This window comes from Peromyscus eremicus, chromosome 6 (assembly GCF_949786415.1).
Source record: "Peromyscus eremicus chromosome 6, PerEre_H2_v1, whole genome shotgun sequence".
NCBI classification, from domain to species: Eukaryota; Metazoa; Chordata; class Mammalia; order Rodentia; family Cricetidae; genus Peromyscus; species Peromyscus eremicus.
The window spans coordinates 119,401,718-119,419,466 of record NC_081421.1 but is presented as its reverse complement, the minus strand read 5'-3'; the positions used below and the strand labels follow the sequence as shown (position 1 = coordinate 119,419,466).

The 17,749-nt window shown below is 37.8% G+C and overlaps 1 protein-coding gene and 1 long non-coding RNA gene across 6 annotated transcripts in view; one reads left to right on the top strand and one right to left on the bottom strand.

Moving 5' to 3' along the window:
• Adgrl2 (adhesion G protein-coupled receptor L2) overlaps positions 1-17,743 on the top strand; it is a 175,305-nt gene extending 157,562 nt beyond the window's left edge. For 2 of the 5 annotated variants that reach the window (XM_059266433.1, XM_059266432.1), the window contains 6 exons: positions 6,332-6,423; positions 8,270-8,438; positions 10,977-11,105; positions 11,782-11,878; positions 13,845-13,897; positions 16,970-17,103. In XM_059266433.1, the coding sequence (XP_059122416.1) occupies positions 6,332-6,423; positions 8,270-8,438; positions 10,977-11,105; positions 11,782-11,878; positions 13,845-13,897; positions 16,970-16,981 (552 nt within the window). In that variant the 3' untranslated portion in view covers positions 16,982-17,103. Of the gene's footprint in view, positions 1-6,331; positions 6,424-8,269; positions 8,439-10,976; positions 11,106-11,781; positions 11,879-13,462; positions 13,592-13,844; positions 13,898-16,969 lie in introns of all 5 variants that reach the window. The other 3 variants (XM_059266431.1, XM_059266430.1, XM_059266434.1) reach the window with 2 other exon arrangements.
• The window catches only part of LOC131913661 (uncharacterized), a 9,632-nt gene continuing 6,077 nt past the window's right edge, over positions 14,195-17,749 (bottom strand). Inside the window, exon 3 of the long non-coding RNA XR_009379948.1 lies at positions 14,195-14,413. This is a non-coding gene — a long non-coding RNA (uncharacterized LOC131913661). The remainder of the gene's footprint in view (positions 14,414-17,749) is intronic.

The window sequence follows — 17,749 nt, the reverse complement described above, 5'->3', positions numbered from 1 at the left end:
CTTTTAGATCATAAATCTTTATAAAGCTTAGATTAACAAAAAGGATAGTAAATGAATTTTAAATTCATTAGAAATAAGGATTCCTTTTGAAGACTTAATATACTTTTTAAAAATCAGTAACTATTCTTAAATGAATTTTATATAAGTCAACAGTAGTAACATTAAGTTATTTTTAAAACCTCCTATATTATCTGTAATCATATTGGAAATGCAATATCAGGATTTTATAGTTTAAAACTTTGACCTAGTTACAGTACAATGCAGATAGAAATGAGTATTAATAGCCTTTAGAAGCTTGAAAAAAAACACCAGTTTAAATATCATCTATCCAGAATTGATGTCTTTAAACACAGTAGCTGTTGCTATTTTAAATATTTTGTTGCTATTAATTCTTTTTCTAATTTTTTTCCTAAAGAAATTTTACAGGGTGTTTTAATGTTAACTAGTGTTTTATAAAATTCAGAAAGAAAAGTTCATAGTTCAATTAGTAAAGCCCTTGCTGTGCAAGCATAAGGACTTGTAGCCATGGGAAAAGCAATCCAAGTGTGGCCAGGAGAATCTCTAACCCCAGAGCTGGGGAGACAGAGACAGTAAGATCCCTGGTACACCGTGCAAGGCAGACCAGTTGAATTGTCCTTCACCGCAGTGTGCAGCCTTTCTTCAAACATAAGGTAGCATGATCGAGAAGGACAACTAATATCGATCTCACACAAATAATTAATGTAAAAACATTGTTGGTGAACAAAACTGAAAACACCGAAAAATAGTGTGTACGTTTTAATTCTTGCTATAGTTATTTCACACAACTACTTTAACAAAGCAAAATGAACACTTGAGATGAATGTCTGTATAAACCACTGAAATATTGTCAGTGTTCCTGAGATGGTGATTTCTCATCAGATTATTCTCTCTAGGCAATGGCCACAGTTCTGCCCCTGAGTGTATGAGACCACATCCTCAGTTTATTCTAGAATGCAATGACTAATAGCGGCCACGTAGAGTTACTATCCTTAAAGACATTGGCTTCTTTAGAACCTCCTAAAGCAAAAATATTTGTACTTTGAATTAAATATAAAGGCTGTGTTAGGATATTTGGGACTAAAACTGTCACATGCTTACTTCTGTTGACTGAGAATTTTATCTCTAAAGGTTAGCTAACTAATACATTAAAAAACATTTTTTCTTGAAAAACAAGTTAATGTGTACTCAGTAAGAAATGGGTAAAGGATATTTTGGCCCATCGCCCATTTATAATGAGAGCCCCCTATTTATCAGTCTCTGGTCATCATTTATACTCTGCCTTCAGGCTAAACTATGGAAGGCTCTAGGTCACATCCCAACTTAAAAGCAAAAGAAACTGGTAGGTAACAGTTGCATACAGATCTCCTTGAAATTCTGAGATTGCTTTGCCCTCTAATTATCCCATCACAGAGAGAATGCAAAACAATACCTTGAAATACAATGTCTAACCTAAATTGAGAAATAAGATTGTGTAGCATATATATGTTAAAAAACACATTCACCTAAGTAGATACTGTGGTGATACAAGACATTTAAAATGTAATTCTAACATGAATCTCAATAATACAGATTATTTTATATACTGTCCCTGTAAGGAATATTCTTGTAACAAAACATTTCTTGCTATTCCAAGAAAATGTATTTTGAATTATGACTGAGTTGAAATAATTTTAACTTAATAGTTTTAAATAGGTATACCTTTGTAATATTCTATGAAGAAAAGTACGAGGCTGTGGGAGATAAAACTTCCTACTTAATGCCTTTCTATAGAATGTCTTGCCTACAGGCACTGGACTTATTATATCTATGAGAAAAGTGCCAGTTAGTAATGAGCAGGGGAAACCATTAGTATGCCTGAAATGGTTTAATGAAGGCTTGGATCATGACACGTCAGGAGCTGTTCTTATCATTTGGACAGCTCCATCTGCATCATTAATAATTAATTCAGTTCAGTAAGAGTTCAGCTCACATACTCACTTAGAAGTCTTCTTCAGAGAACACCTCTCTGGCTGCTCGTCCAGGGGAAATCGGTTTCTGCTTGGCTAACAGCAAAGATCTGGAGACACAAGTGCGGTTTTAGACTTGCATTTGCCAGGTAGCAAAAGCCCTAGGGAGGACAAAAAGGGTCAGAACATGTGCAGTTCAGCCAGGTTATTTCAGAGCGCTTTTTCTGTTCTTCTGTCTTATCATATCCATGTCAGCCCTGCAAGCTGTGGAATGAATTTAAAGCTGCTAAGCCCAGACAGATGTGATTCAATGGAGCAAGCTGATGACCATAAAGCAAACTGGGCTTTCCTCTAATCCCTGGGAACTTTCCCTTTTTAAAAGCCCTTTTGTATGGTCATGCCTAGCAACATAGGTGATGCTTAACTCCGCAGTGCCATTAGCTTAGCAAAGTATTATTTAAATATAATAATTTATGCATTTATGATTGGGTATTATTAGTCATTGGAAGAGTATCCCAGCTTGGTTATTTATTTATTTATTTATTTGCTGAGTAGAATTTTTTTACCCCCTTCTGGTTCTGCTCCCAACTTTTATATGAAGTTCTACTAAGAAATAACGAAATATCTGAATGTTTAGACTTGTACATGCCCACATCATATATCAGCCCACAGTATAGAGTTAATGTAGGAATAATTCCTGAACGAATTCCTCCCTCCAAATAAATTATCACCCTGTGTATTTAGGCTGTTGGGTTAATATACATACCTAATACAGTTCTGTTTAATAATCTAAATGTACTGATTTATGTGAGTAATTGAGTTTAGACAAAGCTTTGCATGTATATGTAGCCTAGCCCTTTTCCTTACCCACTGATAAATCTTTTAACATATCCCCTTCTGTTTAAACACATTAGTATTTAGTAGTATTTGTGTTGGGGGGGGACAACAAAGACTAGGGGGTGGGGGTGTTGCAATCAGACAGGAAGTGACAGTAGAAGGACTGGGTGGTGTGGGTGGTCACCACTTCCTGTGTCTCTGTCTGCCTTCCAGTGAGAAATAGAGGCTGTCTGGTTGTTGGGATTTCTTTAGTTTTTCAAAGCCTAGAGAAGACACTAAAAATAAAATAAGGAAGGAAAAAAGTTAAAGTAAATGAAATCACCTATTCTGTTATTTAAAAACAGACGAAACGGAAATACAGTAGTATAGACTAGAAAGTCATGTATGTCTTGAAATCGCACAGAAAGGAACTCACGTTTGTAGACAGTCATTTATTCGAAAGCAGCCTGTTGTCTTAAGGTGACTGTTCTGGACCATAGATTTTACTGAAGCTGCTCTTACCTGCCTTTTGGTGTCTGGATTTGGGTCCCACTGTTCCATATTAAAAGAGCAAGGAAGAAGTAGAGGAGAAAACGGGAGTGGAAGTATGATAAAACACTCTAACATACAAAATCATAATTTTTTGTCGAGTGTATTGCCTCCTGAAAAAATTATAGTAACAACCTTATTGTATGAAACTGAAATTTAGTGTTAAAATATTTAAACATTAGGTAAGTGAGAACTATAAAACATCCTTTGTGCTTCAGTCAACATTCTGTTCCATTCCAGGAGGAAGTTCGCTGTGTATGTTGATGGTAGCATATTTAATTTTTCAATATCTATGTCACAAACATTTTTTCTATTTCTCTGGTTCACTGAAAATAATATATATCAGTGAAATTTTAATATTTAATAAGCATGGAGAAAACTCTCAGATTGACATTTTTTTGCCATCTTGTGCCTTGAGTACTCCTTATAAGCCTCCTTTTATAATTACTTTGTTTAGAAACGACAACATTTTTGTCCTATTAAATATACCCTTGCTCCATTACTTCTGTGTTTTCAAGTAATTTTTCTTCGGAGACTAAAGTATTGTATATGAGTTAACTGAAAGTTTTATGACAGTGTGTCATTAGCTATCATTATCTTTTTCCATTTCTTTAAAGTGGAAAATTCATAGACACTTGAAAAACAATTTGAATATAAAAGCCTGTTGAGCATTTTATTATTTTTTCCATCATAATTTTTCATGGAGTGTATTGTATCTTTAAGGTGATTCTCTTTTGAGTCTTCTTGAAATACTCTAAACTAGATAGCTGTAGTGCATGCATGTTTAATCCCAGCACTTGGGAGGCAAAGGCAAGCAGATCTCTGAATACATTGTTAGCCTGGTCTATATAGTCTACACAGTGAGTTATAGGCCAGCCAGAGCTACATAATTAGACCCTGTATCAAAAAAAAAAATAACTAAACAAATAAGTAAAACAAATGAACAAAAGAAAGAAAGAATGAATGAATGAACAAACGGAACGAATGAACAAATACTCTATATTCAGGGCATTCAAAAATAGAGGATTGAAAGATTTTTATCTACTTTTGTAAAGAAGGCTATCTCACCCAAGAGTTGGAGTCCATTCTTTTGTTTTCCTTGCTTTTGGACTGTTGTATTTAGTATATTTACATAGAGAGTATCTTTCAGCAGCTCCTACCCCGACTAATGTAGACTGAGAACCGAAGTAGAGCCTGGACTTGCTGGGGTGCTCTGCTGCCTCCCAGTCATCCTTTAATGTGACTAGTAAAGGCGGCCAGCCAATGTATAAAAGAGTAAACTGATGACACTGCTGATTTTTGCCTTTGCATTTGAAAAATGGTAAAAATACTCTTTACCATGATTCTTTAGAAAGTTATCGGTGCTTACTCCATTACCACAGAGAATTCTGATTTCTCAGAGGTAGAGGCTGTGTCTTAAGTGTCCACAGAATGATAAACACATCTTAGTGCAGCACAAGCCAGTCAAGAAAATATCTGTTGGGTGAAATATGTGATGTGTCCCATCTCTGTGAATGAAAGCATGTCTCTAAACCACCTGGAATAATCCTGTAAAAATAAAGCAAGAAATGTTCCTATGGTTTTCTCTTTTGCCTGATAACTCTTTTAAGAAGTTAAACAAATATCTGTTTTGCCCTTAAGTAACTATCAGGGAAAGGTAGGCCATCTGTCAACATGTGTAGGTTATGTCCCTTAACCTCATTTTATCCCTTAAAGGAGGAAATTTTACATCTAAGAGAAATAATAAGATGTATTAGGCAAAAAAATGATACACAGCTTTAAGTATTCACCTTGCTCCCAAACTCATTAATAGGGATAGCTGGAAATTTTTAATGTATTGGCCTGTATCATGCTTCATGATTACAAGATCAGAAGAAATAATGAATTAGTGTGGGTCATTTGCTTATGCGTCACTGTGACTGGGTGAAAAGGGTCATATGATAACATAGTTGATTATCTCTCACCCAGAAGCAGAATACATCTCCTCATACAGTATATGCTTCCTGAGTCTTCCACAAGGACCAGAAGACCCCAGGTTATGCTGAGTTCTCAAAAAACCATGAACAGATAGGCTTCTGAATGAAGGAATGAAATACCACAAGAAGGGTTCAGGGGTAGTCTCACTTAGCTCTAGTTTTAGGGCATAAACAGGGAAGTGCTCCCCTCCAACTATCAGCCTGTGACTAGAAGCTGCTGAATTTACCAGCCTTTGCCTCTCCTCAGTCAAAATGCCCCCACTTTCTTCTTTGTCCATGCATCTGACCTCTAGGGAATCCAGCACTTCCACATCAAATTCCAGCCTCCCTGGTTTGCTTTTAATTGCCCCTAAAGTCCTCACACAGCTGAATACTTAGTAGGATCATTCGGTTGGAATTGACCAAGTTCTTGCAAGTGTAAACAAGGAAAGAAAGGGCGAAAGGCTTTTAACGTTAGTTAGATGGAAAGTATGCAGACAGTAAAAACGTTACCTTCTTAGTAGTTTGAACTGTTTCATGAATGTTATTTAATTGGCTCCTCTCAGTTACCTTAGATGTAGATTGTGCAAACATCATTTTTCTGGTTTAGTTGGTAACCATCAAGAGGTAGGCTCTCAGCCAGGTCTTTAGAACTCAGCAATTCTTCCACTGCAGATACTTGATGCAAATGTGCTTCTCAGAATTCTTTTCAGGGTCTCTATTAGGTGGCTTTTAGGCCTTCGACTACACTTAGCTAAAGAAACTAATTTAGGTTTTTTTAATTAATGTAATCATTACCACATGATACTGGCTTAATGAGCTTGCAATTCCATGTCAAATGATCTGTTAGATCGATCATAATAGCCAGGGTGTTTTCCACACAGACTGAACCCATCACTGTATACATAAGTGAAAATTGACTTGCTGTATACAGTGTCCATATGCTATGGGTACTGAACTGGGTGAACTCATTAACTGAATTTGCAAAATGTATTTTATTCATTGTTCGTAGTGATCCGATTCTTTCTTTCTTCATTAAAACAGCTAAATATTATTTTCCTGGTGATCACGCTGTGCAAAATGGTGAAACATTCAAACACTTTGAAACCAGATTCTAGCAGGTTGGAAAACATTAAGTAAGTATTTTGTATTTGAACTGTTATACTTGACGAGCTCAGTAAAAGATATTCCCCACAGGGAACACAGGCGTTTCTGCCTTCTGGCAGCTGTAGAAGGGATTCTGAGTGAAATTTTACTGATCGAGGTTGAATTTCCATTACCATGTTGCGGGCATTGGTCAAGAAGTAGATAATTTCTGACTTGATCTAGAGTGGAGAAATTGTTTCTGTGGCTTCATGGAAATTTCATAGCACTATAGTGATTTCATTTGAATTTAAAATGCAATTCCAAATGATGGTCCTGTTTGCATGGCTGATATGATTATATTAAGTTTGTTTTGTTAAATGACTTTTTGATTTAAGGATTCTGAGCAGTTTCTCCTCCTAATCCTGTTTTCCTAAGAGAATGTACTCTATTACTATTGTTATCTTGAAGATTATCTGTTGTTTTCATGCTAATTAAACAAGTGTTTACTTTTATCTCAATGCTGAATAAAATCTGCACTATTCTATTAGTGAAAATGCTATCTAATTAACCCAAAATTGATAGCTGTTGATTCATTAAATCAGCTATGGAAGCATTTTCAGACTTATTTTTAAAATGCGAGTCTTAATGTAGAATTCAAGGAGGTGTTAAAGTTGGATATGCCAGGATTGTGAAAATAATATTTTTAATGTTAAAAAATGGCAGATTATAGTAAGGGTAATATTTTTTTAATTAGATGTTTTAAATAGGTTAGTGCCAGCTTCATTGCATGTTGCATGGTAAGAGAGAGAGCTAATCGCTAGCGTCTCTCTCTTTTCTTCCCTTTCCTCTCTCTGTCTTCTCACCTACACCAGTAATTACCGTGTTTGTGATGGCTACTATAATACGGACTTACCTGGGTAAGGTAGAACCCTACATTAACGAACTTATAGCATGATTTATATTTTTTTTGCAAATCCGTCAGTATCATGAATTGCTCTTAATTTTTATAGTTATTTTGGAGTATCTAGTTTGCTGTAGTATCCTTAAACTATGATATGCCTTTATTTTTTTAATTGCTTGCCTCTGCATTTTGACATTCTTAATTTTGACTAATTTATAAAATATATAAATGATTTCTTATTACTTTCTATTTTAATTCTGTCTAATAATTTTGTTTCTCTTTTCTGCTTATAATGCTTTCTAGCTATGAAGATAATAAGCCATTTATCAAGTAAGATCATTAGTTAGACATGGAATGCAATGACTCTAAACCCTTCTCATTCCGCCCCGTTTCCTGCAGTTCTTTTCTCTTAAGCTTTTCATGATGAAATCTCTGCCAGAATATTTTATTTTCAACTTGTTCTTGTGTTTTGTTTGGTTTTGTTTTTAACTCATTTCAGCTAGGCTTCTTCATACTTTCATTGTAATTTCATAGGCTCACCTCAGTCGAGTTTATTAGACTCTGAAGTTAGGCTCTCTGTGATTATCTGCCATTTAACCTTTCTGTGGGTGTCACATTATCTAGTGTCGTATGAGTACACCACAGGAATAAAAATATAGGAGTAAACTAATTAAGGACTCCTTAATTTCTTTCACTAAAATTCACACGAAAGACAATAAAGCCACGGGGGATATTTTACACCTTGCATTTTAATATAGTTTTGATGCCTGTTCATTCTGGAGCGAGAAAAGGCCATACCCGCTGTTGCTGTACTCACTGGAGGCTGCAGTACTAAATGTTGTTCTTTCTTAACCAATGGAAGGTTAAAGCCAAAATGCTGTTGAATTTGAGTGAACATAGAACAAGTCAACCTCTACTACTGAGTCGTTACTAAATGAGATAAATGTTGCTCCCCTCATTGAACCTGTTAAAAAAAATCCACTTTATTTTTTCAGGTCTTGGGTGCTTGGCGCGTTTGCCCTTCTGTGTCTGCTGGGCCTAACCTGGTCCTTTGGGTTTCTTTTTGTTAATGAGGAGACTGTTGTGATGGCATATCTCTTCACCACCTTTAATGCTTTCCAGGGACTGTTCATTTTCATCTTCCACTGTGCTCTTCAAAAGAAAGTAAGTGAAGGACACCTGGGGAGAGCCTTCCTTCACTTGGCCTTTGACTTGAGAATGGGGCTGGAGAAGATTTCTCCTGACAGCTGGCTTGTTCAGAAACAGTGTCATATTGTAATTTTCTTTAATACCTGTCTGGAAATGTAAGCACCCATGCAGAGTTGCATAGCACCAGCCACCTTCTGAGTCTCAGTTTGGGACAACAGCAAGCTAGATGCTTATGCAAGAGCCCCTTCTTTGGTGGAAGAGTTTGTGAAATATCTGTGTATAGTTACAAGCTTAAAAAAATACAAGGTTAAATTTAGTCTTAGCTCACTCATAGGAATACACTAGTCCAAAATGAAAATGAATCCAAGGACAAATAGCATTAATTTTTAAAGCTCCAGACATACAAAAGATTAATATTAATGTTACCTTGTGAGTGATTTTGAAAGATCTAAAACAACGGTCATTTAGTGTTTTGCCTCTGATTATTTTGTCCTGATTTCATGTATGTGGAGTAGAGTCAGCAAAAATAAATTTGAAAATGAAAGTTGAGGATGAAAACCTTGAATCTGTAGCCAAGGAACCAAGGAAACAACTTAGCTGCCATTTAAGTTTAGAATTTATGTGCCTTTCACAAGGAATCACCCTTCCCTGCCTGCATGTCTAATGTAGTCTTTGATTCCGTTACTACTAGCTGGTCACTAAATTGAACAGAGAAAGAGAATTGTGAAAGTGAAAACTATTAAGTTTTCAGCCCTGACAAGATGATAGTGTTGTTGCTTCCATCGGCTTTGAATAAGCTGTAATTTTGAGATAATGACAGTGGAACGTGAAATACTGACAGATAATGTACAGTCATAGCAATATAGGCATTAGGCAAAACCAACACCAGAAGGTGTTATTTGGATAAAATACCATTTTTGATTGCCATTGTCTTGGTTATACAGCTTTTCAGAGCTACTAATGACCGTTACATGGGTAGAATTTTTCCTAAGATACCTTGTGTTTTAATAACAACGTACTTTTAACATTTTAAACATTGTACAGGGATGTCCTTGGTAACCACTGCCACTTCTCTGTGTGTCTTATGTAAGTGAGCATCCTGCATAAAGCACATGGTCACATCTTGATCATTTCTCAGAGGTCATGTCCACCAGCTTTGACATAAAGCTTAGCCTCGGCAGCAGAAGGTTTAGGAGACTGCTTCTTCAGAGAGCTGTGTGTATTCCTCGAGCATGGAATTTCCACTGGCTTCTTACATTAACAGCGACGTTTTAAAAGCATCACACATCCTGCCCTTCTGAATATGTTCTACTCAGCCTTCCATGTTTCTTCGTGGGAGTTGCCATGATAGACTGTTAAGAATATAACATAAGATGGTTAAGTTGAAAAACTAAAATGAAAGCTTCATTTTTAATGCTTGGATGAGCCATTCATGTTTGTTCTAATATGTGACACTTAATAAAACAGAGAAGATGACAGTGCAGGTACGCTTGGCTTAGAAGGTCTTCTTGTGACATTAATTATCTAATTTTGGAAGGAGTGTCAGTTGGGGCCTTTGCAGGCAGGTAACAGAAATATGAGATGGGAATGGTCTCAAGTATTGTATAATCTACTGGAAAAGATTTTCTTTGTTTACAGTTTTTTTCTTGTCTATTTTAATTTCAAAGTCCAGCTTTAATCTACAAAACCCTTGTTTATACACCAGTATAGCTATATACCACCTAGCAGCCCCTTCCCACACCTCCCCACTCCCCCCACTTCTATACTGCTCACTGTTCATGAGGGGCCTATTTCAGTTGCTCGGATTTCACGTTTTAAAGGTTAAGCCAAACTTTCTTTTAGGCTAGTATTTTTGTGTCTACCATATACCCCAGCTTCAGGGAATAAAAGAAATAGCATGGAAAACTCATTAATGTGAATAGAAAGTACATAAATAATGCTATTGTGTGCTAATGGACTGAACCAACACCTTAGACTCCGCAGGTGCCAAAGGTAGATATAGCAAAAAAGCAGGGAAAATATTCCCTCCTAAGTATTGGCAAATGCATGAAAGTGCTTTTTATTGGGTTTGTTTTCGTGCCAAAGATGCCTTGTATGTGCAATCCAGAGGTTTATGTATTGACTACTTAGGAAGGCTAAGCTTGTAAAAGGTCAGTCAGTGATGGACTTCCAAATTGATCATGTACAACGAAGCATCAAAGATGCTAATTTCTTTATCTAATTATTTTGCCAAGAAACAGTTACTAAGTACTTAGAAGAGACCTTTACTATATCACTTTGTATTAACAACCAGAATTTGCACAATAATAGTAAACTCCAAAGCATCTCCAGATGAAATAGTAAAGCTACCACCAGCCAGTCTGTGGACAGACAGAGGTTACTCTAGTGACTAATATTTCAGCAACTTACATTGAACTTGAGTCATGTTCAACCTGTTTTCTCTACAGAAGTTTAATTTTTTCTCCGTTGTCTTCACTGGTCATTTAGCTAGAGAGAACAGGAGGAAGCAGTGTGCCCACACTAACCCCCTGGTCTTGGATTTATTCAATCCAGGTACGAAAAGAATATGGCAAGTGCTTCAGACACTGGTACTGCTGTGGCGGCCTCCCGACCGAGAGCCCCCACAGCTCTGTGAAGGCGTCAACCACCCGCACCAGTGCGCGCTACTCCTCTGGCACACAGGTAACAAAGAGCTTGACAGCATCTTAATTAACCTTGTTTAGAGAAAGCCTGCGGAGACATGTTCTGTTTGAGATGTACTAATTGTCTCCTCATTGTAGTGATCTAGGTAGTAAGTACTCACTTGTTATTTTGGATTTTGATTTCAGTTTCTTCTTAAATATGTACTCAACGTGTTGTGTAGATGTGAACATCCTTTTTAAGGAGTGCACTTTAAGAAGTTTGTCATAATTCATATTCTCAGGTCATCTAGAACAGTGCTTTTAGTAGGCACTCATCACATTCATTTAATAATTCTTTGTCTCCACTTTAAACCAGGCAATAAAACAACTCATAAGAGTGGAAGATTAAAGCTAGATGTGGTGATATGTGCCTGTAATCCAGGCCTTAGGGATATGGAGGCAGAAGGTTCATGGCCGTCCCTGGCTACAGAGCTAGTTGAGGCCAGTCTGGGCTACACGAAACCTGCCTCAAATAAATAAATAAATAAGTAAACAAACCCACACAAAGTGTGTTAGATTAAAGATTAAATAGTGCTTAGTAGGAACAGGGTAGTATTGGTATCCTCATCTTTGGACCAACAACAAAACACATTCTTAAAAAGCCCAAAAACTAACGATTTAAGATGATCAATGTGTTGATGAGGTAATGTGCTTTTCTTGCTGTTTCCTGTCAATAGAGTCGTATAAGGAGGATGTGGAATGACACCGTGAGGAAACAGTCTGAATCTTCTTTTATCTCAGGTGACATCAATAGCACTTCTACCCTTAACCAAGGTCAGTTATTAGGGGAATTGAGGGTACAGCGTACAGTTTGTGCTTTGTGTGAGCCTAGACTAACTGTAGAGAAGACGCTGGACTTACCTGTCGTGGGTTTAAATCACCAGTTATTAAACTTTGGGGGTCAACTTTTAACATCATTCATCGAAGTATGTATAGATTTTTATTATTTCCATAATATAATGGAAGAAAATACAATTTTAAACTCCATGATAACAGAACATGGGTGGAAAAATTAATTTTTGAAAACATACCTAGTTACAGATGAAAAGGTTTCACTTGTTAGTGCATACTTGTCCTTTCTAAGACATCTATGAAAGTTATCTTCCTCAGACTTTGCTAGAATTACAGTAGCTATTAGTGTAAAACAGCGCCAAATTCACATTGAAAATTTACAGTTTTCATAAAGTGCCTTTATTTCATATTTTTAAAGTAAATATTAAGTAGTAAAATATTTGTAGTAAATTAAAATGCATGGAAGCATATAAACCAGCTTCCCCATATAGTTCCATGTGTTGAGTAAGTTTTGTAATAAAACTCAAATTTATTACAAAAAAATTATTTTAGTTCCTAGACGATAAAGGTCAGAAATGTAGGAGCTTAGCAAGATTAAGGCATAAACACAAAGCCACAGGTACTTCCAAATAAAAGCTTAGTATATTTCAGTCAAGCATGGAAAATTTGTGTTGTTGCGCCAGTCCATGGAAAGACGCTTTCAGTTTTGATTTAATGATTTATGCTATGTACAACTGTCATGACATAGTCTGGCTGTAAAATGAAAAGGGTGTCTGTGTGACATCCATAGCAGCCTGAATTTTAACCTCACTTTAGTCAAATTTCATGAGTGGTGGGAAACATGATTGATAAGTAAAGGTTTGTGCTTTAGCAGAGTGAGTGACGCCCCTGCTTCACCAGGGCCCCAGTGTTGCCCTAATTCTATTGACATGGTTGTCACATAGGACAGTTACTCACAGACTCACTTCTGAAACCTGGCAAATGAGATTGCAGAACCAACGCTCTCGTCTTGGTCTAATCATTCACCCCCTTCCTCGCCCCCCAGCATGTATGCCTGTGCCTTTAATAAGTGCAGCTTTGCAGTTTGTCATTCTTCTTACATGTCTGTGGAAGCAGCTTCCCCCCCTGCTTGTGTGGAAGTCAGTATCAACACAGATGTTTTCATGAGGGACGGTCCCACACCTGTAAGTCTGAAAGTTTGAAAGTCCCTCTGCTGGGCCTTGGTGGTTAGGGTTTTAATATTAAGCAGTAGCATCCTGAAGCATAATGTTGATCTCCATGCATTTAATTGCCATTTTTGTTTAACAGTGATTTTGTATAAATTAGTAAATGTCATTCTCAGCAGGTGTTTACTTGGGGGACTTAGAAAGCACCTGCGAATTCCTGGAATTGAACTTCCCCCTCCCCTTTCTCCTTCAAATCAGTAGTTCAAATAGAGTCAGGAACATTCCAGCAGACTTTCCGTTGCCAGCCTGCCCACTGCCCTGATGAATTCACTAAAACTACTGCAACTGTAACACTGAAATAAGCACACTGATGGACTCTTTTTCTGTTTCTTTGCTTTAGGAATGACTGGCAATTACCTACTAACAAACCCTCTTCTTCGACCCCACGGCACTAACAACCCCTATAACACATTGCTCGCTGAAACAGTTGTATGTAATGCCCCTTCAGCTCCTGTGTTTAACTCACCAGGTGTGCTCATACTTACAAATAAAACTGTCTTTCTTTGCTGCTAAACAGAGCTCTGATCCGATTTCTAAAACAACTCGTTGCTATATATTTATTATTCTTACATCTTTAGTTTCTCAAATTAAAAAGTAAGGTATTGCCCATGCCAGGCTTCTAAAACTGCACTATATTATAGTAAGAGTTCAGTCGTGATAGATTTGCAGTAATTATCCATGTTTTTGACACAGGTGGCATAAATCTTAATATATTATTACAGGACTGACATCACATGGTCCGAGAGCCCATCTTCAAGATTTATATCATTTAGAGGTATCCTATCTATATAATATATTATTCAGTTGACTCTAAACCTTGGTGACAAATTTTGCTTCTGGAATGAACTAGCTAAAGATAATTTGGATGTCCAGGTGTAGAGAACTACATCCAGCATTATCAATAGAATCAAGCTATAGTATAGTGCAGCTTTATGTAGTTTTCCTTTTTTTTGTAAGGAACCTTGGGGATACAGGGGTGATTAAGTCAGTCTGTGCCCATGGCTTTTAATTGAGGGAGGGGGAGGTTTTCACTGACCTGTCCTGTTGACTATATTTACTAGCTTATTAAAAACATATTCAATAGTATTTTTTAAGCTTTTGGTAAATTTTAACATATGGTTAAAACTAGCATATAATACTTGTGAATAACAATTTCAATTAAATTAAACAGAGAATTTTGTTCCAGTTTGTCTGTTGTTTTTGTTCTTCTTGCGATTCCTTTTTAACGTAACTGCAGCTTCTCTTTTCATTCTCTTGTTCTCTTACTTTCCTTATGCTCTCCTCTAGCAACCTACAGAGAGACAAGTATGGGAGTCAAACTTAACTTTGCCTATCAAATGTAAATTTTTTCAGCATGATTTTTAACGGGCACAATTAAAACATACCTAGCAGTCATGAAGTAGACTCAGCGGGCAAGTGGTTCACAATTTGCAACTAAAATGTTACCAAATTCCAACAGTGCATCTCTGTATACTGGCTTTCATTAGTCCTAGAGGTCTGTAGCAAATGCTGTCCACACTGAAGTCTGTGCAATGCTGAAATAATTTGCTCTCGAAAGCCTGAAGTACTGTCAGCCAAAATGCTTAATAATTGACTTATCATTTCTGCATTCCCACAGTAATCTTGCTACAGGCTATGCAAAAAGTCTTCAAGTGAATTACCTGAACATGGGCAGAAAAAGATGCCTCTTCAAAACCAGAGAGGTCTTAAATCTGCAGTATATCATAGAAAACACCTTTTGAATTATACCCAGCATATATTATTTTATACTTAGGAAGCAATGATAAAAAGGAAAGAAAGTGAGAAGATTGAATCTCATTGCAGTGGAAACAGACGCTAGTGTCTTCACCATGTGACAACTTAAAAGTGTCCAGTGTTTTCTAACAATAATCGAAAGCAAGAGTGGCATATAATGCACTTTTTTGAGGGACCCTAATCAAGGAAACAAAAGAAAGCCTTATAGATAACAATCACAACTTCATTTTCTCAGTGTGATACAAATGGAATTGACAGTTTTTGTAATGAAGAAATGATTTCATTCTTTGTAAAAGAAGGAATAACAGACACTAGCCCTCCTTTCAGTATTCTCGCATGGGCTAATGCTGACTCCTCCATCGGCTGTCAGTTGTTGGTCATGAAGTTTGTACCATGCAGAGACTTTTCTCTTTGAAGAACAGTGAGTTTTCTAAGATATCTGCAGCTTTAAGAGTGGAGTGAGCATGATAAAGAGAGCATTTCTCCTCTTTTTCCAAAAATGGAAGTTTTCCTGACCTTCTCCAAGCCTTGCATACGATGCAGCAGCCTCACAGTGGCCAGTTTCATTTCAGTAACATCATGCCATTCTTTTGTTGATTTTTTTTTTTAATTTTCTTTTCAGACCTCTCTGTAGACTGGTGATTATTCCCCACCCACCCACCCCGTTTAGGATTTTGAGGTTGAAGAACCTAATTTCCCATCGTGTAGACCATTTAATTTTCTCTGACTTTTTCCCATTTGCTTGACAATCATTGTGATGTCTTAGTTTACATGTTTATGTGTCTGTTGGAAATATAATTCTGATTCAAGTACAGCATGTTCCCATTGTTTTCTTTCCTCTTGAATCTCTCTTCATATCACAAGCAGATTTATCCAATCTCTCATTCTTTCAGGAATAAAAAAAATATCTGTTAGCTAAGATTGACACCTTCTCCCATTCCATAGTTAATATCTATTCTTGGTTTAATTTCTGTGACCCATACTTAGGAAATCGCTAACATTTCTGCATTTGACCTCCATACCCATGGTGTCTTTGGGCCAGTCTCGTACAGTAGTCTCTGCTGGTTCATTTGGTACTGTCACTGTGACTGATGCAGTCTGCAGGGCTGCAGGCCAACTTTGACCTTCCGAAGCCTAAGGCCATTGTCATTAGACATATTAAGTGGCAAACACAACTCAAAATAACAAGAAGTACTCAATGAAAAGTCGAGGCTGCTTTGCTGGGAATCTAATTTGTTGAACCCTTGCTCTGACTAAGTTGCTGAGAAGCTTAGAAATTCTTCATCATGTTACAATAAATCATTTTACTTTCTTTTATATATCAGCTACTCTTAGGCCAGATAGCCTGAGCAGACAGACATAATGTGAGTTGTCCAAAGTGAGTCATTCCACCTGCTGTCTGTCGTGGTGTTGGATGGTGCTTGTGGACCCTGGTCCTGTCAGTGTGAAAGATGCCTGACTCTGTTCAACATGAATTCTTTGTATCTGTCCATTTTTTCATTCCTTTTTGTTGTTGTTGTTGTTGTTTTGTTTCATTTAATTTCATCTCCAGAAAAAGGAAATGTTAGACCGTTGTTTACAAGTTGCTTGCCAGTTATGTGGGCTTTTGTTGTACATTGCCTTTTTGGTTTCTGTATGTGACTTATTCCTTTTAATTTAGTGTTGTTTAGGACAAATTCTGTTGATTTTATTTTATGAACCATGGTCTTGTACTTTAAAATGTAAACGTCACTAATGAATTGCTTTGCATTAACTATGCAAGGGCATGGAGTGAAGTCTTGTTTGTAAACGTGTCGAAATTGGACCAAAACCTGATTGATGAACTACTGTGTCCCCCAAATTGATCAAGTAATATTCTGGATGCCCTTTTCCCTCCCTGGAAAACAGTGTTATTTTTGGACACTTCTTCCTGTCATCTAAGGGTTGCAACTGTTTACCGTTGGGAATGCGGGAAGGCCTGGCACTTTTCAAGTGTTAGGTTTCAAATTCAACTTTGTCCTGAACGACATTAAAACATTTTGTATATGACAAGTGCAGTTTCTTTCGGGAGGCCCGGAGGCAGTAATGGTAACCGCACGCTTTTCTGTTGCAGGACATTCACTGAACAATGCCAGGGACACAAGTGCCATGGATACTCTACCGCTAAATGGTAACTTCAACAACAGCTACTCACTGCGCAAGGGGGACTACCACGACGGGGTGCAGGTCGTGGACTGTGGACTAAGTCTGAATGACACGGCGTTTGAGAAAATGATCATTTCCGAGTTAGTGCATAACAACCTCCGGGGTGGCAGCAAAGCCCACAACCTGGAGCTCAAGCTCCCGGTGAAACCCGTGATCGGTGGCAGCAGCAGCGAAGATGACGCGATCGTGGCCGACGCCTCATCTTTGATGCATGGCGACAACCCAGCGCTGGAGTTCCGCCACAAAGAGCTGGAGGCCCCGCTCATCCCTCAGCGGACTCACTCGCTTCTGTACCAACCCCAGAAGAAAGTGAAGCCAGAGGCAACCGACAGCTACGTCTCCCAGCTGACGGCCGAGGCTGACGACCACCTCCAGTCCCCCAACAGAGACTCTCTGTACACGAGCATGCCCAACCTAAGAGACTCTCCCTACCCGGAGAGCAGCCCCGACATGGCAGAGGACCTGTCTCCCTCCAGGAGGAGTGAGAACGAGGACATTTACTATAAAAGCATGCCAAATCTTGGAGCTGGCCGCCAGCTCCAGATGTGCTACCAGATCAGCAGAGGCAATAGTGATGGTTACATCATCCCCATTAACAAAGAAGGGTGCATCCCGGAGGGGGACGTCAGGGAAGGACAGATGCAGCTGGTAACGAGTCTTTAATAGTCCAGCCATGCCTAGGGCCACG